This window comes from Colius striatus, chromosome 21 (assembly GCF_028858725.1).
Source record: "Colius striatus isolate bColStr4 chromosome 21, bColStr4.1.hap1, whole genome shotgun sequence".
In the NCBI taxonomy this organism is placed as follows: domain Eukaryota; kingdom Metazoa; phylum Chordata; class Aves; order Coliiformes; family Coliidae; genus Colius; species Colius striatus.
The window spans coordinates 6,235,873-6,263,696 of NC_084779.1; the positions used below are offsets into that span (position 1 = coordinate 6,235,873).

Sequence of the window (27,824 nt, forward strand, 5' to 3'; positions counted from 1 at the left end):
AGTAAATCACAGCAAATCAACTGAACTTGACAATGGAATTTGAAGTGCATGTAGATCCCAGACTGCCTTACAAGTTTCATCCTCCAGTCCAAACTTTTTCTATGACATTGGGATTCCTTTGTCCACTATGGAATAACATTTCCCTTGAAAGCTGTGGAATAAAACTTACATAACTGTCAGTAAGTTGTTTCCTCACTTCTTCTCCCTCATTTCTGTGGCCAAACACAGTCACAACACAGACATCTGTCTTAAAATTGGATGTAAAATGTACTACTTGAACATCCTTGAGAGGAGGAGTGCTGACAAGCTGGGAAGGTACAATTACATCTCTTTCACTGAGAAGTTAATCCCAATTGAATTAAAAATATCTTCTATAGATATAGCTGAGAAAGACAAATAGAGCTTACTGGTCCAACTGGTTTATTCTAGGCTGTTGTTAGTAGGTCTTTTAACAGACCTCTGAAATAAAGCTTGTGGACTCTACACCCTGAGGATGGACTGGCCACTGGAATGATAAGCATCTCACTGCTATCTCAGCACAAAGGGGAAAAAAATCCACTCCAAAATAACAAAATGGTGAGAAATAATCACACAGAGTGACTGGAGAAGATAAAGCAAAGGGGCTGTACAGAGAAGGGAAGGGGAAGATAGGAGGAGATGAAAAAAACAGATCAGAAAACATGGCCAAGACTGATTTGTGAAGCACTGAGAAGTAATGCTTTTCTATTAATACCCTTTACTTACTTCTGGTCAATTGAATTGCATCTTGAATCCACCAGAGAAGGGCAGGTAGAGGAAGGGGTGAGGGTTGCACTGCTGAAGCTCGACACTGATGGGTCTCGCCCAATTGGAGAAATATCAGACAACTACATGGAGAAATACAGGCAAAATGTTAGAGAGGAGGGGGGTTTGTGTTCAGTTCTGGCTAGGATGTGTTCAGTTCTGGCTAGGATACATGCAGCATGAGGAAGGCTCAGATAACAGAAAGGTATTTCAGCCATTTCTTTCCTCATTAGTCAAACTTTTGCACAAGTAGCGGTGAAAATACAATGTCACTACCATAGACACAGTTGTTATTCATGTCCCAGGCTTCTGACTGTTCACACCCTGACTGCCTCAGCAGAATATCAGACTGTCCAGTTTGCAACTTGGTGTCCCTTGTGCCTACAATTAGAATTTTTACAAGAAACAACTTCCCCTTTTACACAGGGAAAGGGTGTGTAGGGGAAAGATAGCAAGAGCACTTAAGAGTCTGCTAATAAATCAGAAGATAAACTATAGTCCAAGTTCACCATTTCTAATTCCTGCAATAGCCTTTAGAGCCTGATGCTGAACAGCCAAACACTTCCAGCAGACTGAACATAAAGAAAATATGAAGTGATTTGTTCTTTTCATAGTATCAGCAGATCCCACAAACCACAAACACACTGTATTGTGCTACGAATAGAGTGTATTGTATGGCAGGAGATATTTACCTTACAATCACTGATGCTGTTGTACACCTGGTTGAATTCCCGATTGAAAGTGTGAGTCAGGAGCTGCAGACACTAGAGGTGAGGGGAGGGGAAACACAGGAGACACAGAAAAGAATCTGACATTCAGATTTTCAGAGAAATTCGAACACGAGAAGCAAATCTGCTAAAACACACTCAGCAGCTCATGGAAGAATAAACAAATCCTAAACTGCTGTGAAAAATCCCAGAAGAGATGGGGGATAATCACTTCCCTTGCTAAAATGAGGAAGTTTCATTTACAGAACTACACATGGAGGGGAATGAGGTGCAGCCATAGCACAGACCTAGCTGCCAGCTGCTGAGAATGGATTCCTTCACTCTAGTGCACACTAAAACTACAGTCATGCAATATTGGATATTCACCATGCTGAGAAGCTCATCGTGAATCTTTCATCATCTTTGGCATCTCAGTTGAGACCTATGATGCCTTTCTCATGCCATACCTTGGTGGCCAGCTCTTTCTCCCGATCCACCAGGCTCTCTATATCAGCTGAGTCATAGCCGCTGCTCTCGCTGGGCGTCACGGCGCTCTCGTACGTCGTGGTCGAGATCTGGGAGGAAATGCTGGTGGAGGTACTGAGGGTTCCACTGCTCAGACTGGGAGACAGTGAGTCACTCAGGGATTTGGGGATGCTGTCACCAAGCTTTTCACGAAGCAGAAGGAAATGTCGGGTTTTTTCCACCTAGGAAGGAAAAAGTCAGCACTCAGTGTCACTGCTCCAGGGTGTTGCATGTTTCACAGGCACTGAATTCTTATGTATTCTTTTAAGACTGATAAGAGTAAACATCTTCCCTGGGGAGTTTACAATGGCAACAGAAGCTGAATCTGCCTTTACTGAATCCAGTGAGACTCAGAGCTGAGGATTCTACGCAGCCACACACTTGCTGTGGAGAACTTACTTAAATCGTGACTGAGAACAAACTCCCATTGGAAAACCTGTTCAGCTCAGAAAGTCTCACAGTAGGTGCACTAAGGGTAAATTCAAAGGTACAGTTGTGCTTTTTCTTTCACTTCCCCCACCTCTTTACTCACCTCATGCAGCAGCTCCAGTTTCTCTAATTCCCACTGGTGCTCTAGAATGAGGCTGTCACCCCTGGGCCTCCAACCTGCCAGGTTCTCTTCTCCTCTCACATATGCCACAGACGTATCCAGGACTTTCCTTCTCCTCCTCTGCATTCCTGAGCAGTAAAAAAACAACATAATACACGTGAAAAACATATCTAGAGGGATGCTACTAAGCAATGCTTACCAACTGGCAACCTGAGACCTCCCCACACTTCTGCTGCTTGGCTGGACAGACACAAGGCCACAGTTTCATTAACAGCAATCACACATCCCATAGAGATTTTAGTCCAGCTTCCTTACTGGATTGAGATATTTTTTATTGACCACAATATAAAGCAAACTCCTGTTCAGTCTAATTCAACACAAGGACTTCAATTGTTAGGTCTTGGAGGACAAATATACTGAGACTATGTGAGCCACATCCCTTCCAAGTTACCAAGCTTGCAGCAGGCATCAGCAATGTCTTCAAAAGACCAAGAAAAACCTGTATTCCTACAAAACCAGCTCTCAGCTGTGTCAGGACAGAAGTGTTTATTGAGTTCTGTCTATGAACTTTTCTGCAGTATTTCAGTTTACAGCATCTTTAGCCCTTGAGCACTCAAGTCACAGCTTACCTGGACTTCCCGTGTCTGCCATTTTGCACAAACTCAGTTCATAGATCCCAGTTACTCGATTCCTGTTCACAAGATATAAGAAGGGGGACAAAAATCCTATTACCTTCAGAAATAAAATGTGTTAGATTTAAATAGTCCCCAAGTAAGAAGTTTAAGTACAGCTATAAGTTAGAAAGGCATCTGAACTCTAATCTTGACATAAAATAGCCAGGACAGACTGCAAGATCTCTAGAAATGGCATTTCCCCCATGTCATCCCCACCTCCTGTTAGATTCAGAGGGTAGCTGCTGCAGTAAATTCCAAGCCAAGATCAGGGTAATCTATGTGTAAGCTTGAAAAACAGATCTCTTTTCCCAACTATTCATTCAGAAAGCTGGACAAGGGAACAGGTAAAGAGGGAAGCCATCAGAGTTTCACTGAAACAAACGCATTAAAGAACATTCCAAACCAAACTGGAGAACTATAACTAGGTAGACTTTCAAGGAAGAAATAAAGGTAACCAAGCTCTATTTTCCCCACATCCTCTAAGTGAGAAAGCACATGCTGACAAAACATCATTACCAACACTGGTAACTGAACTTACGAATCTGGAGATTTGGAGTAGCCACTGCCAAAGAGATTGCGCAGAGAGCGTGGGGGGGAGATCTTGGCATCTCGTGAGTAAAACACCATACAAACATCCTTTGTTATAACAGCAGGCTGGATGCAGTGGTCAAGCTAAGAGGAAAAACAGCAGTAAGTGAGTGGCTGCAGACAACTGTGCCAAGTGACACTGCTTCCCTCTTTCAGTGGGACAGCTTTTTGGAATTTGTTCTTGTTTGAGTCTTTGGTGAAGGATTTTCACATGTGTTTCTGTGAGAGAACTGCCAGATTTCTTGATGGATCCTGTGTGAAACAATTGTACTACCCAAAACAATAGTGTCTTGCAGGCAAAGCCATGAATTAGGCCAGTGTTGGTAACACTAGCAGTACTGACATAGCAACAATCACCAATTTCATTGGATTTTCATATATAAGGACAGATAAAATGAGGCACAGAAAGGTAAGGAGATCATCAGTGTCACTTCACATTTGTTGCAAGGCAACAAACACCTTGATATCAAGATGTTAACTGTGAATAATTCTCAGAAATGAATGAAGACTTTCCTTGTTTTCAAGATTCAAAATCACTTAGTCCAGAAAGTATTTTTCTTGGGTACACACTGTCTGCTGTCTCAAACAGCTTGAGTCGAGCAAAAAAGGAAGGGACAGGCCTCTAACCTCCAGGTAAGCAGAAAGGGTCATATATATCTTCTCTCCATATGGTGTCACTCGATTGAGGAGAAGGGAGTTGTGCAAGGAGCTATCCCAAACTGCCTCAAAACGATAGAAAGTCCTGGAAAAAATGCACAGTGAAAGCTCATTAGTTACAGTTCCTCTGCATCCCTCTCATCGGCTGGTGTAAAGCATCTCTTCCTTCAGATCATCCACTGTGACTCTCAGTGGCTTAGACAACAAATACTTGAAGCAAAGATCTTCTCTTCCTTCCCAAAATTACTTACTTCTACCTCAAACAGTGTGGCACAAGAGCCCACTGCCTGTTATGAAAAAGACTCACCTAAAAGAGTAAAGAGGGAATATGGAAGAGTACAGAAGCTGTCAGAACACTACAGGGAAATCAGTACTGCAGAACAGAGTTTCTCAACAGACACAATTGCTCTCTGTTGCTTCAGGTGCAATTCAGCCCAGCTGTACCTCCAAAGTGCATGGGAAGGTTCTTTTTTATAAGCAATATCCTACAGCTATTTTAGGTCTAACATACACCAACAGAAGAGACCCCTCTAATACTTAGTTTTATAAAGCCAGCAGCTTCTAATAGCAAATGAGAATGATAGGTAGGGATAAGTGACTGAGATTTCTATTAGCTTCAAGTGAAAGTCTGCAGATCTAACACAAACTCTCATAAGAAGTTTTTTCAGTTTGGTACATGGAAAGAAAGGAGCTGAAATCTCCCCCAGTTATGCCCCAGCAATCAGGAAAGTTCATCTGTTCAAGTAAAAAATGAGAGACAGCATCACACACAGGACACTTAAATATCAGATCTAGAGTTACTACCACACTCTCTCCTCTCTGATAGGGGCTTAGAGATATGAGCTTTCTCTTTTCTCACAGGCAGAGACTGATTTCATGTAAGTTCCTTTGAAAATAAGTCTTTTACTCAGAAACACACCATGCTTTTCTACACTGGTAACAGAAATAAAAAGGTATTAATTCTTCATCACCTCCTTATAATTTCCCTCCCCAAACCCCTTGCCATTGAAGTTGGTCATCCTGAGTCCAAATTACATGGTACTAAAAGCAAGAAAGTGCTTCATGTATATTGTAATTTTTCCAACAAGTTGTACCTCTAAAGAACTTCTGTACTAATGGCCAAAGCCACCTCAGACAAACAGAAAAGGAAACAAAAACCAAGAAGCAGGGTGGGGTAGAAAAAATAAAAGCATGAAACATAAAACAGCCTAAAAGCAGACAGATTAGAAACAAGAGTTCTGACCTCAAACAGAGTTACCAAGAATCCTATTTACTGAAGTCAGGTTAGGGAAACAACAGAGGTTGCTTTCTAGCCCTTTACCACCTGTGTTGTGTTTCTAGCTTTTAATCTTTGATCATGAGAGCAACTTTTTAAGCTTTTAGCAAGCTCCAGACCCATTCTCTGGGTGGGAGAAAGCACAGTAGAACTTGGCTCTCCACAGAGCAAAGTCAGTGTACCCAGTCCCTGAGTCAGCTCTGTACAATCTGCCAAACATGATTTCTCATCATGGGGAGGGAACAGAGGTGTAAACGTTCATCAGTGCAGAACTAAACGCCTCTCTTCAGGAAAACCATGATTTTTGGATGAACACCTAGTTGAAGTCAAACAGAGCTTTGAGACAGTTACTCCATTGGATTTTGTAGCCAGAAAGTTAAATATACTCAGTTCTGCCTGTCCAGATCAAAACTTGTTAAGAGTTAGAGAGACAGACAAAACCAGAAGGGATCAAAGTTCTTTCAGCACAGGCAACAGCACAAGGAGGAAAATGGAGCACAGAACAAGTGATGCATGCAAACAGAAGCAGGTTAAAGGCCCCAGTGTCTAGTTAGAACTGATCTTTAAGTGGACTTCAGTGTCAGTTGAATTGAAAGCATTGAAGAGTTAAGTCTACTCTTTTTCAAAGAGGCAGAACACAGAAAGCAGACTGCAAATTGTCTCAGATTGTGCAGCCAGCATCTTGGCTGTGATCCAACCTGGGAGGTGAAAGAGGAATCCAGTCTGAGCAGCTACATGTGTCACTTCTCTGCCAACTGCTAAACTAAGAAGTAGCAACCACATGGTTAAATTTCAGATGCAAATACAGCCTAAGAACAGAGGTTGAATGCCAGTCACATGGCAGCCACTGCTTTTTGTTCAATGCAACTCTGAGCTGGAATTTCAAGTAACCTAATCATTCAGTCCTTGACTTGGTACTTCAAACAGGACAAGCACCACAGCCAGAGACAGTGAGAAATGCCAAATTTAGTGCTTTGGAGCAGAACAAAGGAAACTGCAAGGACTACAAATAGGGACTATATGCTGATGCCACACTTTGAGAATCAGAAGGACTTTTAGAAGGAAGCTGTCTCTTACATGTGAAACGAAGTTTACCTTCACAAGTCCCCCACTGAACTGCACCTGAATAAACCCCTGACCCAAAAGAGGAGGTGGTGGTAAACTACTTCTGGAAGAGCTAAGAGGTGTGCTAACAGAAAAAGCTAAAAGGGAAGGGGCAACAATACAAATTGGACATAAAGCATTCTGTTTCCAAGAATCTTTATGTGCAAAGGCAGCAAACAGAAAATACCTAGGCATATCCTTATCAAGAAACAGCCTGTAAAAACATAGAAAGAGCTTCAGTTAGTGCAGCCAAAAGCAGAACAGAAAAGCAACAGCTGGGACAGAACAAATGGACTTAAAAACCAAAACCACACAACTCAAAACCCAAAACACCAGCCAGAAATGAGTCAGCAGCAATGAGTAAACGTAAGACATACACCTTACCAGGGCTTCAACCCCACTCCATCACTCTGCCATGCACTCCTCCCACAACCTGAAGTGTTTTGGTAAGAGATGGTCAACTGCTTCACTTGCCTCACACTCATCCTTCATCCAAGCAGCCCACCTAACAGACAGCTACAGAGCTATATAGGAATGTCTTGAAATCGCCAGAGAGCAGAAAGCACAGGGCTATCCAGCTGCAAATCCAACAGTATCAGACTGGAAACCAGCAACAGTCCCCTTACATTCCATGTGATACTAAGCCATGAATTAAACACACAACAAGTAAAATACCCACTTCTCAGTGGGAGGGAAAGAACTGAACCCTGTCCTTGTCTGCATTTACAGACACTAGGTGGCAGGAAGGCATTCAGCTGGAAGGAGCTGTGTCCTGAATCCACCTTGAATATCACAGTGGTATTACACATCCAAGCTCTGACTGAGGGAAGAAGCCATTTCAGTGCCCTGAAGGATACTCATCTCCAGCTTTCAGCAGCTGCTGCAGAGATGGGCTCCAAAACAACCCCCTCCCCTTCAGAAACACTCAAAGTTAAATTTCAGAGATATTCCTGCTTTGCACCAGCTAAACAGAGCCAGGGAGTGGCCAAGTGACTCAGCTGATGTCAGAGCAGGGAGAGGCTGTGCTGGCAACGCAGCATTCTGCTTCACTGCCCTTTGTTGCAGACACTGAAGCAGAACAATGTGGAGCCTGACTGATCTTTACAGCAATGTACCCTAACGAGGAGACACACACACAGCCAGGAACCTCACAGACAGGGGCCCTGATGTTGCCCAAATGACTGAAGACACATGGAACAGACACCCCTGTATCAGAACTGGAGTCAATTTGTACAAATTCACCAATGATGAAGTTCAATTCACAAAGCATGGCTTTTGCTTGTCATGTAATGGTATGTGCACATCCATATTGCTGTGATTGTCCTTGTACTTCTCATGCTCAATACTAGCAACAAATCTTGACATCAGTTTAAGAGTTGGGGGTTAAATTCTGAGACTTCCTTAAGCTGTTCCTTTCTATCCTCCCTTTAAGGTGCTTACACATAGAAGAAATCCTTCATGTAGACCAAAGGACTTCAGCTTTAGCACGAATTCACAGCAATGTTAATTGTCTCTCTGCATGCCTTGTGCCTGTGGAATTCTACATTTACTAATCAGCAATATTCCCAGCTTTCCAAACATCCTGCCAATACCTCAGAGGGTAAGGAAACTTTAGGTTCCTGCTCAAGCACTCCCTTTGTTCACTTACCTATTGGAGCTGTGAGAGGACTTCAGGTATTTTGCAGAGATAATATTCAAAGACAGAATAGCATCCACAGCAGCTTCATCTACCTCTGCTTTATTTCTTATACGCCCTGAAAAGGGTAGAAAAGAGAATTAAAACTAAACCTGAAACACAGCAGGAACTTCTTTTCCCCAGTAGCACTTCAGACTATGCCATTAACCAGCAGCTGCGAGGGGAAGTCACTGAACTCTACAAACTCCTCCTCTCACAGCCAATACTCATAAAGTGACAGAGTCTGATACAAAGAGAAATGACCATTAGTACTTTTTCTTCCTCACACAGCAACATGCAAAACCAATGTAAAACAATACACTCACCAACAACCAGCTCTCGCACGTCTTTCCAGTGCAGCTCACTGCCCTTCTCATGGATAATGGTGACTGTGATTCTACGCTGGATTCCCTGGTAGAGTTTGAAAATAAAACACCAGTGAAGAATTGTCACACACATTAATAAATCAAGAGCTGAGTAATAGCCTTAACTTTTTTTTCCCAGGACCGTTATTCCTAAACTGTAAGAACTGTAAGAACAGGTAAACCCTATGGAATGGAACTCAGAATTTGAGGAGAAAAAACATACCATAAACCAATAAACAACATTTAACTAGGATCACCTTTAGAATCTAGCTAAAGGTGAATTATTAATAAGGACTCTTACAGGCATTTAAAATGCACTGAGACACGGTCATTTTGTACATCTGTCTCGTAGTCACATGCAGTAGGAAGGAACCAATAAAAGCTGAGTCCACATGATCCTTCTGTATCCTTGGTAGAGATGTTGGAGAACATTAAAGACACAAATCTAGTCCCCAAGGTTCCTGTTTTTAAAAAGCTTTTATTTTTCATGAGTGGGATGCACACTGATAAGCAAAAGAAACAATATCATCTCCTCCCAGCCCAAAGCCAACAGACCAAGTGCTGCCTGAAAGATAACTGACCCTACAGCTTTCATTAGACAGCTGTGTGGGAAAGGAGAGGACATGAAAGATGCAAAATCCAGTCATTAGCATTCTAACTTCCCCACAGACATGAAACTTGCTGTTCTACAGCTTCATTAGTACCTGGTGAAGCAGGAAGGTCCCCTGACAGGGCAGGCCTCCAGTGTGGTCCACAATAGCAGGAATGTACCTGTGTGAGACAGTGAAGTCAACAGGCAGGAAAGATAAACAAGCACAACTACTTCACTCTGTACTCTGCCTGCCAACAGTTACCTCTCCATAAAATATATGAAGAATTAAGAGCTTCTACTGACAATCAGACTCAGAAATCCATAAGTATCACCTACTGTCCCTGCAGTGCTTCTGCAAAACTGTGGAACTCGCTTTTTAATATAATCCCTCAAGATCTGTCAGGGGAAAATCTTGTCTGTAGCACAAGTGAGCATAAAATAGGGACTGCTAGATGACCTCTGGAGCATCATGGGCTAAGTCTTCCAAGCACATGTTCAGCTACTGTGGATGGGTTTTCAAAATGGAAAGCTTATTTCAAGGGTGAAAATGGCATTCCATCTCTTCAGTCCTTTCCAATAGGGACAATGAATGCCATCACAATTTACAGCCAATTACTGGAAAACAGCCAGGCCACTACCCAGTAATGACTGCTAAACATCAACGTGGTCTGAAAAGGACAAAGGGTAAATGATCATACCCCCATAAACTGTTTTCTTAAGACATAAAAGATGAACACTGGACTTACTCCCCTGTTGGCTCCAATTCGCTGATCTCAAACCACACAAGGAGGTCGTATTTGCTCACACTCTGGCCCAAGCTGGGTTTGCTCATGGTGTTTAGTTTTGTAGCTGGCACTTAAAGAAAGAGGAAAAAAAAGACTTACAAAGACTGAACAAGTAAAGCTTACCCTGAGGCTCACAGGAACACGTCATTTCAGTCATCCTACGTCAGTCCACATCTCTTCCCATGAAAATGCTGTTGCCTCCAGCAATCAGTATCTCTCACAGAGGTGGTTTTAGAATTTAAGTTATTAGATTAAAAATAAAAAAGCTAAAATAACAAAAATGATCCCAAAGGCCTGTAGAAATATGCAGCCTCTCTAGGTCCATAGAAAAAGAGTTTCCTCAAACATGCATTGGTGACTTGATGGTGCAACAGGCTGTGATTTAGAATTGCTTAGGTGTGATCTTGAAACAACCTGATATTCCTTTATATATACTTACATCACATCTTTCAGCTGTGATCACATCCCTTCTCTCCTCTGTTCACCCATTTCATTTTTGTAAATGGGAACATTTTAAGAGTTCCTGTGTTCTCTGACAAGCACTTTTGTAACTCTGTAACTCATTTTCCATTTTTTCCTCCTCTCACATACTGACTTTATTGCTTTTATCAGTCAAATTAATCATCTTCCCTTCTAGCCTCTCAAGCCCCATTCTTCCTTTGCTCAAGTGTTCTTATCTTCACACCTCTGTGTATCCTTCAGCTTACACCATGACTTAATTTCCCCTGCAGTGGAAGGACATCACAGACCTCATCTAAGAAAAGGCCCTTACAGGAGTGCCTGTGTTGTCTCTTTTGAAAGAGAGACTTGGTTTTCTTTTCTAGGTAAAATAGAAAGTACCTCAGAAGGTCAGAATCTACTAGAGTTGGTTATTTACAACACTACAACTCCATCACATCAGGTAACAAGCTTCAGTGTTATCATGTACTCCTCCCATTCATTACTCAGGGTAGTCACTCTCTCACACCCATCACATCATGTAGCTGCATGTAAACTCATTACAGCTGGACTCAATGCTGTTCATAGCAAGAGGAACATCAAAGACATAAATCACTCAAGTTTACTTCTAAGCAGAGAAACTCAAAAGCAGCAGAACTGAAAAACAACAGAAAGATGTGTAACTAAACATAAAAGCCAGTTCTCATGGACTCACTCTGGCCCAACTAATAACCAAAACAAAGATGAGCAAAAAGAAAACTATGTAGAACACAGAAGAAGATTTCCTCTGAAGCTAGCTGTTTTCTCACATGCAGAATCTCTCAATGTCACAAAACTATGTACAGAACAGACAAAGAAAAACCAAAAGGCCCAGAAGTTTCAGGGACTAGATCCAGTGACAGAGAAAAATCTGTGGTATCTAGCACACTGGAGTTTATAGAGTGTCTATATGGTTCTCTCTGAAATAGCCCTAAACTTAAGCACAGCATCATCCTTCCATGACCACAACCATGGCAGTTTCTAGTCCCAAGAATACTCCATGATAAAGGTAAGGAAAAAGGAAATATGAAGCATGTTTTGGAACTACTTCTACGTCTACCACAGATCAAGTTTGGCTACTAACCATCTCGTTTAGGAGCCCTCTCACTCTGACAACTGGGAACAGGCAGAAAGAGAAAAGGTGGCAGCTGGTCAGCTCCATCTTGGAAAGCAGCCACAGCAGAGGATGCAAGCACGTTGGCATGCTCGGATAGCGTGTTCAGCACATGCACGTTTACATAGCCAGACATAAGATACCTAATCAACTCAATTTTTCTTTCATGGTCTGCAAAGGGAATGGAACACACACAAAAAGAGGATGGTAGAAACATGCAGGTGAGAGAAAACTGGAGAAGGAAGAAATTAAAAGGTGAAATGGAAAAAAAACCACAACAGAGTTCAGCATGTGTTAATTCACTTCAGCAAAGAAAACCAAAGATCGTTTCAGCAACACTGACTCACTAAACAAGAATGTTAGAGAGCAAAAAGATGAAGCAGTTAATGAATAAGCAAATTTCCAGTCAAGTGCTCAGTAAACACATAAAGAGCCATAGCCAGATCTCATGGAATATGGTCAATGCCTCAGGAATGAAAAACTACCCTTTAATGAACCAGGAAGCGCTTGTCTTCAACCTCCTCTTGCAGGAACACATAAAAGGAAGAGAGCCAGCAAAGACTGATACAATACCCTTGGCAACGTTCACTCCATTACGTGTCTTGATGTCCTCAAGAGCTTAGAAAAACACTACAAGAATTACAGAGACACTACAGAAGTAGAGAACTACTCTCACCTGGCTTTGAGAGTGGCATAGGGGGAGGAAAGAATCTTCGGGAAGGCTGTGGAGGGCTAGAGAGAAATGAAAACATTTATCAACGTGGAGGCAGCTAAACATAAAAGATCTATACAGATGCACACATATGCATGTATGTGTAACACACACACCCAGTACAGTTCTTCCACCCATTTTTATCTATAAAAATAGCCTCACAATCCCAAGAAGACATGTAAATCTCACTTGGTCAGGAAAACAAGCTGACTCAGTACACTCCTCAGACTAACCTGTGTCCTTCATCCATTCAGTAAAAAAACCCCAAGTATTTACAACTTCCAAGTGCTCTACCTCCATTTTCTGCACTGAAAACTTCAGCATGTGACAGGCATTTCCAGAAATAACTTAAGGAAAATGAACAAGCCTCAATTGGTATTTCCTACATAAACCAGCACGTACTTCCTGCAGCTGCTGCCTTCAGCAGGAGGGCCAACCAGGCCAAGCCAGCCAGATAGACGAGGGTTCCTTTCCCTGACTCCAAACATTCAAATGCTCAGCAGCTTTGGCACTAGTATGTCAAACAGCTGGGAGCCTTTTGTTTTTCCCCTGATCTCATCCTACCTTTACATAGTGGGAATACTGCACCTTGGAGCATTGTTATGGCTCACTCAAAACTCAGTGAGATCACACAGAAGTACAATATTCTATCACAACAGTGTTTGTAGGGTGGGTGCAGCTGTACTAGCAAAACAGCTTTCCATGTCTGAGATGGTAGAACAATTCCAGCCCTCACTAAAAAACACATTACACTGGGTAAACAGGCTTACCCCAGTGAGGCATCCTGCCTCTGAGGGTGGGGACAGATAGTTTTAGGAGTATGAAGATGTGCTGCCCAAACTGCAGAGCTAACCTGAGCCTGATGACAAACAGCCTCTATGTCAGAAGAGTGAAAAATACCTGTTGAGATCCTGTCCTTGCTGATGGAGGGGATGCTGCTGATAATGTCCAAAGACTTCAAACACAATAGGTTTTGTTTTGATGTACTCCACAAATGACTCTGTCACTTCCACAGCAATCTAATAGGCAAAGTAAGGAAAGCAAATGAGACATACAGAAAGCAAATCCTCTAAATGGGAATTTTAAGAGTCTATTTTTCATACACCTACAGTACAAGCAACTACATTCTTTTTTGGCTTAGGTATTAATTCTACTCTCCAATAAATAAGAAAATGAAAGCCTCAATATCTGACATTTTAAGAGGGAGAAGAGGAAGCCACATGTAACCAAAGGATTACACAGTTCATAAAAACAGATACATTCAGTTCATCTGAGATCATGAGCACTGCTATGTTTTATTTCCTGAATTCTAGACTACTTTCATTGTACATCCTAACAGGAAACAGAGAATTCAAAGGCAGGAAGCAGAGGTGAAACAGAAGAGTTAAAGAATCATTCTGTATTTTGTTCTCCATTGTGGTTTATATCATTCACCTGATAACTCCTCTTACTGTCTGTTCTATTCTTAACAATTCCCTTTGCCCATCCCTTTCCCGTACACCTCTCATGAGTTTAACAAGGAAAAACACAACTCCCAGTGCTAAAACAGGCATGTACTATTCATGTAAAACTGTACTTACATTCTGGACATGGTAAAACCCAAGGGGAGTCCCTCGACCATTGTTTTTGAGGGGTTCTGTCGAGAAAGCTTCATCATGCCGATGCAAAAAGCTTGGGGAAAAAAACCAAAACCAAACCACAAAAATAAACCACCACAGAACAGTTCAGTAAAGATTCCTGCTGTGAATGCAATACTGAAAGGATACCCATAAATTCACTCTTCCAGAACTCTCCAGGGAGCTGAGTGATGGCCTAAAGCTACGACTACCCCAGACTTTGGCACCACAATCCTCAACTGGTTTTGTGTCTTTACTGTTTACAATTTTCATTCTCTCTCTTCAGAAACTAAGCCAAAGAACACTTTCACTCAAAAGCTACTGATTTATTCAAAGGTCATATAGCTCTCATTCCAATTCAGTACAATCTATTATATAATTTTTCATGCTGAAAGTTATTATCAAGAAAAAAACTTCAGATATCTATAACTAGTAACTTAGGAGTCCCCTCTGATTTTCAATTCCTTTCTATAAAACCTTACTCCTTAACACCATGCTCCTGCTTCTAACAGGAGCTGACAAGGTGTTTTCTCACCTATATCAAACTGTCAGTGATTTAAAAGCTCTCAATCAGATCCTCCATTGCCCACCATTATTTACACCCTTTATCAACCCATTAACTGCCTAATGTAAATAAGGACAAACTCTTACTTGAACTGACAGAAGATGTCTGCATATTCAGGAAGGATGCCACTGGCCTGTAGCACTGTCACACGGAAGGTGAACACACTACCCAGCTTCAAGTGATCACCAATTTCCTCAGTGAAACCTTCCATAGTCATCTTTCCATCCAAAGTGGCCGACTTCAAGTCTTAGGGAGACATAAACATTCCACATTAAATCACTTTTTTCTTCTTCTTTTTTTTGTCCTTTCTTTTCTTAAAATATTCCTTCAGTCCAGACTTAGTTTTTCTTTTGAGCCCACACAATTGGCTGATCATCAAAAGATCCAAATGCCTGGGAGCATCAAACCACTGGTTACTGGTCTCCTTACCTATCATATTCCTGAAGGACACTGGGAACCCTTTTCTATCATTGAGTGAAAGGGTCACAGATTTCCCTAAAGTTCACCAGAACTATTAGATTTTTCTTGCTTACCTAGCTCATTCATTCTGTTGATCTCCTCTGGAGGAGTGGTAACCTCAGAGTTCTGTCCCTGCCCTTCCACAATTCTTAATTCTTCCAATGAAAGTCCAGAACGAGTCATTGCAACTGAAGAAAAATCACTCTGAAAAAGAAAACAAAGTGTCATATAACAGACTCCTGCAGTTTATGGCTTTGTCATCTGCTTCCTCCCCCACAATACTTACTCTTTCTTTAGAAGCACAAACTGTTGCACTCCAAACAAACTTAACTCAATACTAAAAACTTCTTACCTTATCAAAATATTCATTGTCGAACGAGATTTTGGCTGTGCCAGACTGTCGAATGCCAGACCCATAATCTGGGGCTTCTTCATCAGCTAAACCACAGGAAAAGAGAAGAAATGAAACACCCTCAGAGTTATCTAAATGGAAATCAGCCTGTAAAACAGAAGAGGCCTGGTTCTGCTGTGTGAGGCCTGGGCCGGTGTCTGAAGCTTCATTTAGAGACCAAATAATGCCATGACCCTTTTCCAAGAGATGTCCCCAGTTCAATTTCTGTCAGCCATAGTATATTCTAACTTATTGGGATGGATAAATAGTATATTTACTTGGAAATATTTGGTCAATGCTAAGGAAACCAAACCCAACTAGAACTGAGACTTTTGTACACATTAAAATAGGTTTAATTTCCTGGCTGTTGTAGCCTCTGCCAGAGTGATTCTTACACATTATCAGAGCCTGAGGTTTCATTTTATGTTCCCATGGAGAGTGAAACTTCCAGGGTTACCCTACCTAAACAATAAAGAAACGCTGGCAGTTGGCCACTGCTAGAAAGGACAAATTGTGGGAAGCATCTGTGCTCTCAACAGCATGGATAAGACATGGCTAACTACCAACAGCACGACTCAACTAGCTCACCTCATACTGGAAAAGGACAAAAAATTAGCAGCTGACTATTGGATTGCAATTGAGCTCTGGCACATATACAATGGCAGTTCAAAACTGGACAAAGCAGTTACCATCCCCATACATCCACCCTTCTCTCCTGAAAAATGGTTAATTCTTGGTGATTAAAGAGTATGTTAAAGCAGATTCTGTGTCTCCACACATTTTAGTGAGGCAATGAAACGGAAAACTGCTGCTGATTTCTGTTTATACTAAGCTGAAAATAGTCAGCTCAGGAACTCCTTTCACATGCCATTCAGTCAGACAAGAGAAGCACATTTCTGTGCATTATTTAAAAGGACAGTTTGAGAAAAGCAAACTCTTGGTACATTTAACTTTTCTGCAAGTCATCACAACTATCAAACTCCCACAGACCCTTGTCCAATGTTTATATTGGGTGCCTGAAAGAAAAGCTTTGCTTTATTTTTAGTTTTTAGACTGACACTGGTTAGTTCTTTCACTGTCTTAAAAGCAGTGTTGCATTTGTGTTAGTTGTAGGAGTTGCCAGGTTTAAATTTCAGCTGTCAACAGCATCATTTTAGAAGCTTCTCATCAGCAGCATTATTTCCAGATTTATGCTCTGACCCTATGATTTACACCAATGAAAAAACTAATAAAACTGAAGAACAAGTGTTCTTTGGAACACTAAAATTATTGGAGTTGGAGTGTGAGAAAGAATGGTTTGATTTGTTTTCAAAGCTGCAGCTATTCTTAGTGCACCAAAGAGTTGCAGTGTAAAGCTCTGGGAGCATCTCACCTGCTATAGCTTGCACTGCTACCCTCAGAAATCCTCGCACTTCTCCTTTCTCACTAACAACAGCTACTCTGTGAATCAGCGGCACCGGGTACAGGAGGTTGCTCAGGTATACAAACGCTCTGGTAACAGGAAGGAAAGAAAACACAAATAGCATTAGGCAAACATCTGCAAAACCAGACTGCAGTATTTGGTTGGCTAATGGGACATTCAAATCCTCAGACAGCCTGCTTTACTCCATCTATTAACCCTGTGCTGTGGCCATGTATACATATTGTCCACACAGGGCTCTGCAGTTGTAGCAGAGCTAAGGGAAGCCAGAAAATGCTCTAAACCAGAGTTTACTGGAGACACAGGGCTTTCATTAGTGGGTTATGAAACACATAAAAGAGACAAGATGATGGCTTCACAGAAGGTGATTTTAGATGTGCTACAGTTGTAAATGGAGCTGTTAGCAAGATGGTAGAAGTCTAAGGAGCTACTGATTATAAACAACTGTTTGAGTCTCCCACCCCATGGGTGTAGTATGATGCGATAAATTCCCTTTTTATTGACCTACTGTGTTTGCACAGCCTCAAATATTTCACTGAACAAACAAAAACACCCTTCAAAGCAGACTGACTGAATATTTTCTCTCTTCTGTGTTCATTTGATAACACTATATACAGAGCAATCAGAAATCCTCTATAAACCACAAGTGATTTCTTAGGTTTCTTGGAAGTTTCACTGACTGTGTGGTTTGTGACTGATGCTCTTCACATCTAAATATTTAAGGAATATTATATTTATCTCTTAAAAAAAATCCAGAACAACCAACAAAACACCACAAAAGTACTCTGGAGCATTCATTTAGATATTAGCTTGCAATAAGACAAGCAGCACTTAGACCCAGTGCTGATCCTGCCATACATTGACCTTCAGAGTTATCTACAAGTAGAGTCTATTTTGGAACAATAAGTTAATGGGTTCTGTTGTACTGATTTTAAATTAAAAGTTAGAATAAGGTTATTAAGTTAATTTACATTTCTGCATTTAATTACAGAAGTTCTTTAAACACCACATTTCATTATAACAGCACATGTGATCAGCTTGAGCAAAACTTTACATGTTGAGAAGCCTCAAGTCAAGTAAAGGAGGGCTCTCAGGAAGTGGAAAAAATGGAAGGCTTTATGTACTGAGCTGTTTCAGAGTTCAGAAGAGTGCTGAGATGCACAGAAATTTAACCAATAGTTTTACTAGTCATTAAATTTAAAGTTATTAACTACCTGCATGTGTCATTTGAATGAATTTATGCATATTAAGTTATACTAAAGACCAGTCATTTGTTTAACTGGATTTCCTTCCTGCAGTCCTTTTTTTAGTCTTTATCATCAAGTATCATTAATTCCTCAATTTTTAAGATATTTAGATATACTTGAAATCTGTAATTACATAATACATCATCTATATATTTATAATATCTTTTATTTATTTATTAGGGACAATCCTGCATGACACAAGAGGACAGAGAGAAATGAAGATGTTCACTGTCTCCCTCTGGAGACATCAGCTGTAGAATTTGTTGTGTGAACACTGATCCAAACTCAATTCCTTGTGACACAGAGCTGAGGGCCAAAGTTAGAACTAAGGTGTTTCTCCTTGGGTTCAACATGCCCATTCCCAGAGTGAACGAATGATCTTGAAATGACAAGGTAGTCAAACAGATGCCAGTTATGAACCAAAGAGACAAAAATAATGCTACTAAAAACATAACATGGTGACAAAATGCAATAGAGAAGAGAATAACCAATAAGGCTTTAAAAGTAGCAAAACAAAAAGATGACAAAACCCACAGAAGAACAAAAAACCAACTGCAACATAATGCTTGACTAGGATTAGGATCTAATTCCTTTTCAGTCTGCTCCAAAGTGAGGTGTGTAAAGCAGGGGAAGGGATATGAGACTAAACTTAAAGTAATAAAATGGGAAGTCTATGGGAAGTTTCATTCTGTGTTTTTCCTCTTAACAAATACTTCCAGTTCTAGCTTTGACATTCCAGATTGTGCTCATCTGAGAAAGCAGCATCCCAGCTTGGAAGAAAACAGTCCCTCACAACTAACAAACTGGAATTGTTCACTCAGACTGGGCCATCCATCGCTCAGGAAGGTGTGTAGTTATATGCTCAACACAAAAACACACGTAGTTTGAAAATCACACTTCAAACTAGGGAGAATCAACAATTTTCCCCAATAGAAAGGAATCTGAATAACCCTGCATTGATAGGTATACAGCAAGAAACAGTTGTGCTAACTCAGAAAAGGCAACTGTTGTGGAGGTCTTCCTACTTCAAAGCCAAACCAGTGGAAAGTGAAAGCATCAACTGCATGGAAAATAAAAACCTATTTGTATTTGTGTGGCTGAGGTTGTGAAGCTGCTGTTTGACACATGGCAGCCCAAGCAGTCAGCTTTATTAGCAACAATTTTGTCACTTCAGTAAAATGGTAACCCCAAAGGAAAAAGAGAAACCTCTCATCTTTCTTAACATCCTTCTACCAGTCACTTAGCTCCCCAGAACCATCTGAACTTAGAGAAAGAAAAGCACATAATGCAAAACGTGTTAAGCTTCCTATTTGGTGATGAAAATGCTGGATCTCTTCTGTAGCATGAGAACAATAGTACATTTGCTGTAGAGAGAAACAAGCAGCTTTATGCAGTAATACTGCCTTCCAGTGCCATTCCATCTGCTTCATCACGTGACAGTATCAAGAGTGGATGAAATCTTAAAAGCAATCCTTCTCCTCTTCCCATATTTGGGAGGACTCCCACTCCCCAAATATCCCATACACAAGTGTCCTCCTGCACCTTAGCCCAGCAGACTGAAAGGGGGAGATGGTATTAGCAGAAAGATTGGTGAGGTAAAATGGCATAATCATAACAAAACTAGAAATGAAATTTAACAAACACAGCTTTAAAAAAAACCATTGAAACAAACCCAACAGAACTCAGAGTGATGATGGATGTTTGGAAAATAAACACATCAGTTCCAGATTTAACTACCCCAGAGTCCTCTCCCACCTCCCTTCAAGACATAGCAAACGCTTGATATGTCACATTGTTAAATAGAATGAGCCTTGAAGACAGCCCAGCATGCCAGAAGAGATGGCTAAAGGGACCAGCTCTTTTTGCCTTTAATAGTGCAAGTGAAAGACAGTCACAGTACAGAGAGAGAGAAAAAGATACTGTGATGCTCAAGGACTTGGATAACTACATGATCAATTCCTCCTCCTCCTCTCCCTCATGACCTGGGCTCACTATTGCTATGACTCCTCAAAAATATTGACAATTACTTTTATTCCACAACATGTGGAACAGTTCAGAGTTTAAAGGGTTAAGGATTTTTGGTTCTGTTATAAATTGAACACTACCTTGTGCTCAAAACAGTATCTATGTAGAAGGACACACCCTCTGATACTTGCGAGTCACACTGTTCAAAATGAGAATTCTCATGCTAGAAGACAGCAGGGAATTAAAATAGTTCCTGCTCAGTGGTGCTAAACAGTCTAACAGCTTTCTGCTGACAGAATCAGCACAACAGAAGAACAGAACAGGAATAGAAACGGAACAGAATAGAAACCAACAACTGGGAAAGTCATTCAGCTGTCTACTCAGAGAGAATACAAACTAAGTTTCATTCCTCAATACAATTTCCAATCCAAGCAGAGTTCCTCAACATGGGCAGCTGACATGGCCTCAACTGCTGTAGCTTCATACATTTGTCTACAGAGACAGAGCTCAGTTCTCTTTGTAATACATGGAAATGGGAAGCAAGTTGTGTAATTGCCAGGAAGCACGACTGTTTTCATTATACACTGTATTTACTCAGCTTGTGTTGTGCTTCCTGAAGAGTTTGTGAAATGAAGATGAATAGCTCAACTTTTTCCCAAGCACTGAAGGTCCTGCTCTGAAAGAACATGCACAACAGGAGAATGTGCTGAGTATGCCAAAGCCAGACAAGAAAGCAGTCCCAGCCACTGCAAACCGTGCACATATGCTTTAACTAGCTGACAACTGCTTCCAAGCCAGTTAAGATGGCTTTCCCAAATGGACTATTGTCCATCAGATTAACCTAAACAGTTATATTTAATAAAACACACTATCAGACCCTGCACATAAGGGCACAAATCCACAGCAGAGGGCTCCTGCCACTTCCTGCAGCTCCAGTAACTGTAATTTTTGTTTCAGAGACTAGATGAAGTTCCAAGTTTTAATCACAGCTTGTAAACAGGTCCACTAAAGACAAAAACTGAGGTTAGCCAATGCAGCTGAACTGATCTAAAGCTTGATAAAACACTGACAAACTCAGTCCCTCATTTCACAAGTAACACAATCAAGTTTCCTGCATTTGAGGAAACTGCCAAAAGCTCCTTCCTGCCTTCCTGGCCATGAAGTCTTCCCTGATCACAGCCACAGAAAAGGACAAAGTCAAGTTCTGGTCCCTTCTTCATTGCTCCTCCCTTCTGTCAGGCATAGAGTCTTCACCCCCAGTTTCATATGATGCTTGTGGTAACCCCCCCCCCCTTGCTGTTTCAACGAGTAGATTGGCTTACAGAGTGACCAAATAGGCAAAAAAAGCATCACTGGGGGAGTGGCAGCTGAAGAGAGTGGAGCAAAGTCACTGAAGCCTTGTTTTCCATCGTGAGTTACATGCTTGAGCAGACTATCTGCAAAAACTGTGCAGAGAAACACTTCTTGTTCTAAAGCAACTTGCTGCCCTCAGGGTCTACACCACAGACTTAAAACACATGAAGCAAACACCAGCCAGTGAATTTTAATGATGACCTTTCACTACACAGTACTTGCTACCAAGAATCATCCATACTCTCAGAAGCCAAATCATCTCAAAAGAATACTCTTTCTCTCATCCAGAAAGGCCCATTCTTCTTTCTCTTCATGCCACCTTTTTTCTCTTCAGACACAGAGGATGTTAGATGAGTGTTCATTGGACTGGACTTAAAGACTTTCCTCCATACTCTGTGACTCTCTTCTACAGGAGAAAATGACACACTCCAACGCCACCTCAGTGATCTTGCAAAGGCTAAATCAAGCACTCTTATAAATAACACTTAAATACTGTACACCAGCAAAACCTCCTGAATCCTACGTTGTGACAGTTATCTAGAAACACAAATATATTTACTCATATTGTCACACCTAAGGGTTATTTTCTCAGTTCTTATTTAGGTCTCCTTCACCTCTGACACAGCAATTTATAACTTGATGTTAAACTATGCTCATTCTCTGCCAATTCCAAGTTATGCATAGAGCTATTTGGCTGGCTCAACAGACATTCTATGCAGCACGAGGCAAAGTCCTTGCAGCCTACAGCAAGAGCTGGTCCCTTTTGGCCATTCTCACAGTAACCTCACCAACCTTCCCACTAATATGAACCAAGGGGATCGGTCGTAAAACGGGTCGCGCCCATCATTGAAGAGGTCTGATCCCTCCTCGGTTCCAACGTCGGAGCCAGTATCATCCACAAAGGCCTCATCATCAAAGTCCTCCATCTCATCCTGCTGCTCATCAGCCAGTTCAGTGATGTCGGAGTCAGCCGTGGAGAAAGTGGGGGAGGGCGTGCGATCAGCGAGACGCTCGTTCACGCAGCCATGGAATATGGGGGAGCTGGATATCAGTTAATGGAATACCAATTAACAGGGTGAGGGGAAAGAAGAAGGCTTCATTTAACAGCCATCTGTTGCCATCAGCACAGAGATCACCTGAACAACAAACAAAGGCTTCAAACCATCCAGTCTGCAATGAAATGTAAGGGAAGGGATTGCTAATGAAGTCAGGAAAAAGGAGCATCCTTGAACTGAGCAGAAAGTAGATGAGAAATTAACAGAAACATGGCCAAACATACAGATAGTGAGACACATCCAGTTAACAGAGCTACCATTCTGATTGCCAGCACCTAGCATCTCCTTAAATAGAAATACTGTAAAGGTGCACCCACATCAGGAAATACTAAAGAATCCCATCAGATATGAAGTATTTCCATGGTGTATGACCAAACTGCATGAACCACACGTGTAATGACCTCAGCCACTTCTCCCCTGAACTTCCAGCGTTCTCACTTGGCTAGATACATGCTTTCAGACAGTTATAGCTAACCAAGCATCCAGTCAAATCAGATTCTACAAGGTTACATCAGAATTGGAAAGATTCTAAAAACCATTTTCTGCTCTTTGCTACATTTCAAGTTTACCAGAAATCCCCGAAAGACAACACACATCACTAACACTGGTGGCCATACAGTTTATCACCACATTCCAAGTCAGAGTTCACCCAGGGCTGACAAATCATCAGTGTAGCAGCAGTTGGGATGATTATCACACACCTTCCGACAAGCTTGAACCAGTGAAAGCGATCATAAAAGGGGTCGCTGCCTGTCATTGTGTTTTCACTCTCGTCCTGGGTGTTAGATGCCATTTCCCCAGCTCTGTCGTACATCTCACGCATCAGGTCCAACCTCTGCCTGCACAGAAGAAAGCACAAGTAAGGAATTAATAGAGTGAATAGTAAAATAAGAGAGGACAGAGTCAGGTACACTGACTTCATCTATACCAAACTACACGTAAGAAAAGAAGAATAAAGACCAGAGGAATCTGTACCACTGAATTCACTACTGCAATAATTCTCTGACTTGTTAAGGATTCTGGGGAAAATTCTGTAGACTGACCCCACTAAGAACAAGGCAAGGTCATGGCAGAATCGTAGAATGGCAGGGGTTGGAAGGGACCTTTAGAGCTCATCCAGTCCAACCTCCCTGCAGAAGCAGCTCCCACCTAGATCAGGTCACACAGGAACATGCCCAGGCGGGTCTTGACAACTTCCAAGGAAGGAGCCTCCACACCCTCCCTGGGCAGCCTGGGCCTCTGCTCCATCACCCTCACAGTAAAATAGTTTCTTCTTATATTTAAGTAGAACTTTTGGTGTTCCAGCTTCATCCCATCACCCCTTGTCCTGGTGCTAGCTATTATAGAAAAAAGAGGTGTCCCAGCCTCCTGACACCCATCATTTAGAAGCTGAAGTAAATCTCAGATTTCATTCAAACTTGTAAATATCTTTGTTTCATGTCTAATTTTGGCATATTTTCTTCTCCTTTTATTTGCATTAGACAACATTGCTGAGTAATTTGGGCAATCCTCTCCAGAAACACTGTCATTTTGATTCTAAAGTGAACTGATTCCATTACAGGCTGTTACTTTTTTATTTTATTGAGGAAGACAAGTGTTCCACACTGCAAGATCCTTTGTCCCAAAGTTATTAGTGAAAAAACAGTTCTTCAGTCAGTCTTTACAGAATGGGGAAAAGACAAAGGTCTTTTGTCTATTTGCAAGTACATCACAAAAACAACTTCAATTACAGCCAAAATTTGTGTAGCTTCCACAGAAACAGAATCTTCCTCATTTCAGCTTTTTATTTGAAATTATTAGGTTTAAAAGGTAAAATCCAATCCCAAGTTACAAAAATTAAACATGGAGGTGAGGAAAGATGCTGGAGAACAAAAGTGCTTGTTGAAAGAATCTAGAACAGTAGTATTTAAAATATACCACGTGGTCTGGAAAGTTGGTATTTGGGAGGATACAGAAGAAAAACAAGTACAACAGAGTGAACATGAAAGGGGTTACATTTTTCAGTGAAGTCCCCTGGATATAAGGAAGTTTGTTCTCCAGTAATAGTCACGTACTTGAGTTTTTCTAAGGACCAGTAATGAGTTGCTCCGTTCTTCAGATCCTGGACTTCCACAGCTACCACTGTCCGGGGGAAAGGCCTGTTGTCCCGGGTCTTCTCCAGCTCAGTGGGCAAAAGCTCAGGTGGAAGTGGTGAGTAGAGGGTGTCTGTGAGCAGGACAAACTGAAACTGAACCTGGAAGGAAAACCAAAACCTACTTCAGTTCTGAAAAATCAGATACCAGCATCACAAAGGGAAGAGACTTAACTTAAGGCAACGTATGAAGCCAGTTTGACTCTCACCTCTGTGAATATTCATGCTTTATTTTTCTCTCTAAGTGGCATAAAACATATTTTTGTCAGCCTTTATTGTCACAGGTAGGAACTATCTGGAATACTATACACCTAGCACATCCTGCACCCACTTCCCTTGGGAAGATGAGTAACCTCATGAAATTATAAGCAAAATGGAAAAGACAGTGTCCTGAGGAGATATATGTGTATGTGTGCTTCTGATATTGACAGAACCAGTACAAGGGAAATGAAGAACAGAATCTATCAACCAGATCTGCACAGGATGTTCATTCAGACAGAAGTCTGAATCAGAGACTATTTTCTTAACCCTTTTAAAGCACTAAGCACAAGACATATAGCTTTAAAGACTACAGGTAACTGGGCATTTGAAATAGGATTATACAGTCAAAACTGATGAGCCAAAATCTCAAAAAGCTCTCTGCACATCCCTACCTTCTTCTTTAACTCAACACTGATCGCATTGGCTTCTTTCAGATAGACTGCATTGCCCCAGAGCTGGTCCCTCAGCGAAGTGAACTGGTGAAATTTCCACTTCCTGAAAGCCCACTGTGCGAGTTCGTACTCGTGGCGTGTCCAGGGCACTGGGAAGAGCAAAGAAACAGAGAAATGATCTCTAAAGGTCCCTTCCAACCCCTGCCATTCTATGGCTCTATGAAATAAAACCACTGGGGCTTTGTTACTAAGCCATGACACACAGCATCCAATCCTGCTGCTGACTGTGAGAATCAAGCACTCGACACTTTTTCTGGAAGAGAACAACAGAAAACTAAAACTTGTGCTTTTTCTTAGTTAACAATTATCAAAGCCAAATGTTGAAGCAGTGGAATGAAAGCATAACTATCTGCTGTCCAGAAAGGGAGTGATACAGACATGTCACAGCATGAATTCTAAGAATTCCTACCAAGAAGATGAAAGCAACTTCAAAAGCAAAACAAAGAAACAAAGGAAAGAGCATTAGTTTGGTTTAAGATATTTGAACTCTGTTAGTGCCAAAAAGAGACAGATTCCTTCAAATTCAAGACCACTCAATCAAAGCCTGTAGTTAGCTGGTGCATCAACTGAATTTGGGGATGTAAATCTCATGTTTATATGGAACCCATTCTCCAAATAGGTTTTTTACATCTTCATGCTGCGAAGTTTACAGATCAAGAAGTTATGAAATGTTTTGCAGCTTTCCAGAGTGACTTTTCTGTCTATTACAACAGATACTGTAGCAACTGTTCCTTTAAATTGGGTTGTATTCAAATCATTTTAGCTTCAAACTCACCTTCTTCTTCTTCTTCTTCCTCTTCTGTTGTTTCAGCTGCCAAGGATCTTGTCTCTACCTGCTTCTGTAAGGCCTGCAGCTTACTCTCATAGTCCTGTGGGGAGAGAGGAGATACCGTGTAGAAGGACAGACAAAGCAAGGAGAAGAGTTAAGAGAGACTAACACCTCAGATGGAATGACAGACACAGAGAACAAATAAAGACACTTCCACTGATGTCCAGACGTCACATACCAACATCTATTGCTTTAGTGCAATCTGTCAGTGAAAAGAGAGAAGTCAGAGGCCAATACAATTAGGATAGCAGTGCTGGTTTTTAAAATCACCAGCTGTACATGCTCATGGCATCTGTAGAGAGAAAGGTTTAGGACTGAGAGTGGGAGGAAGATTGGAAAAGGGGAGTTTTTTTGTTCTGGGAACCTGCTTGCTGCTTTCAGGAGGGTAGGAAAGGGGCAGAAACAGAGAAAAGTACAGAGGAGGATTATTCACCTTCATGTTCTCAAACAGAAGGATTAACAGCACCACTGATTTGCCTTTTGATACAAAATAAAAGCATTTCAGATTTTAGGGAAGAAAAAAAACCCCATTGTTTTCAGTTAGATTCTCCTGCTGGGATGAAATATCACACTCTCTCATGTGTATGTAATATATCAGACGACCTAAAAAATACCACTGCTCTGGCAAGTGGGCAGAGAATTCTGTGCAGATGCTTCCCCACAAGCAGCACTTCAGCAGAACCTTCTGGAGTAAGAGCATTTTCTTCCCATTCAGCATAATCATGCCTTGAAATAAATGGCATTAGGACTCAACACCCCTTTGATTGTGACACAGTCCCTGTGCTCCTGGTCTCAGCCCCAACCTCACTGCTGTGTTTTATTTCTTGAAAGTAACCTTTTGGCATATTACACAAATTAAACTGGATTCTCAAAATGTTTATACAAGAGTTGCAACAATTCACTAAGTGTGTTACAGAGAGTTCTTAAGGAGAATTCTTGAAGCCACTCCTCTTGCATTGCAACCTTCTCACTTCCACAGTTCCATATCTAAAGTTCTTCTCCAATGCACCGTTTGCAGTGATGCATTCTTAAGTCTAACAGCTACAGAAGGAAAGCTTTGCACTTGGCTCCCATCCTATTTATACACCCCACTTCAACAGCCACATTTAGGTTCTGTATAGAAGTATGGTACTAAACACTGCTACAACGTGATTGCATCCCATTAGTTCAGACAGAAAGACCTTCAGATGATATTGAGAAAGCAGATAAACCTGAAGCACATTCCTTTAAGCCTGTAGGTCGTATTTCCTGGAGGTACCATTAGAAAATAGCAGCTGTGTTTTTAGAAAGTGCAGAATTTTCCATACCATGAATTCAATACCCATGACCTTTAGAGAGAGAAAAAGGAACTATTAAATCATATGGCCTTTGTATGAGGGCTGCATTTCAATTTCCTAATTTCCTCTTGGCATTTTAGTTGGCCAAATGCTCCCCCTTCTTTATTTGTCTGCCTCACTCACTCTAAGATGGCCACATGTTGCAGCCTAAGTAAGCCT

The 27,824-nt window shown here is 41.3% G+C and overlaps 1 protein-coding gene across 4 annotated transcripts in view; it reads right to left on the reverse strand.

Moving 5' to 3' along the window:
* The window catches only part of KIF1B (kinesin family member 1B), an 83,434-nt gene that overhangs the window by 6,492 nt on the left and 49,118 nt on the right, over positions 1-27,824 (reverse strand). For 2 of the 4 annotated variants that reach the window (XM_062013164.1, XM_062013163.1), the window contains 23 exons: positions 26,275-26,368; positions 25,440-25,588; positions 24,710-24,888; positions 23,357-23,494; positions 22,393-22,641; positions 16,988-17,106; positions 15,577-15,662; positions 15,299-15,428; positions 14,852-15,011; positions 14,165-14,255; positions 13,485-13,603; positions 12,549-12,604; positions 10,243-10,351; positions 9,609-9,675; positions 8,866-8,950; positions 8,513-8,618; positions 4,455-4,569; positions 3,778-3,911; positions 3,195-3,256; positions 2,548-2,693; positions 1,958-2,197; positions 1,476-1,547; positions 745-866 (listed from right to left, as the gene is read on the reverse strand). In XM_062013164.1, the coding sequence (XP_061869148.1) occupies positions 745-866; positions 1,476-1,547; positions 1,958-2,197; positions 2,548-2,693; positions 3,195-3,256; positions 3,778-3,911; positions 4,455-4,569; positions 8,513-8,618; positions 8,866-8,950; positions 9,609-9,675; positions 10,243-10,351; positions 12,549-12,604; positions 13,485-13,603; positions 14,165-14,255; positions 14,852-15,011; positions 15,299-15,428; positions 15,577-15,662; positions 16,988-17,106; positions 22,393-22,641; positions 23,357-23,494; positions 24,710-24,888; positions 25,440-25,588; positions 26,275-26,368 (2,828 nt within the window). The remainder of the gene's footprint in view (positions 1-744; positions 867-1,475; positions 1,548-1,957; positions 2,198-2,547; positions 2,694-3,194; positions 3,257-3,777; positions 3,912-4,454; positions 4,570-8,512; positions 8,619-8,865; positions 8,951-9,608; positions 9,676-10,242; positions 10,352-12,548; positions 12,605-13,484; positions 13,604-14,164; positions 14,256-14,851; positions 15,012-15,298; positions 15,429-15,576; positions 15,663-16,987; positions 17,107-22,392; positions 22,642-23,356; positions 23,495-24,709; positions 24,889-25,439; positions 25,589-26,274; positions 26,369-27,824) is intronic. The other 2 variants (XM_062013166.1, XM_062013165.1) reach the window with 1 other exon arrangement.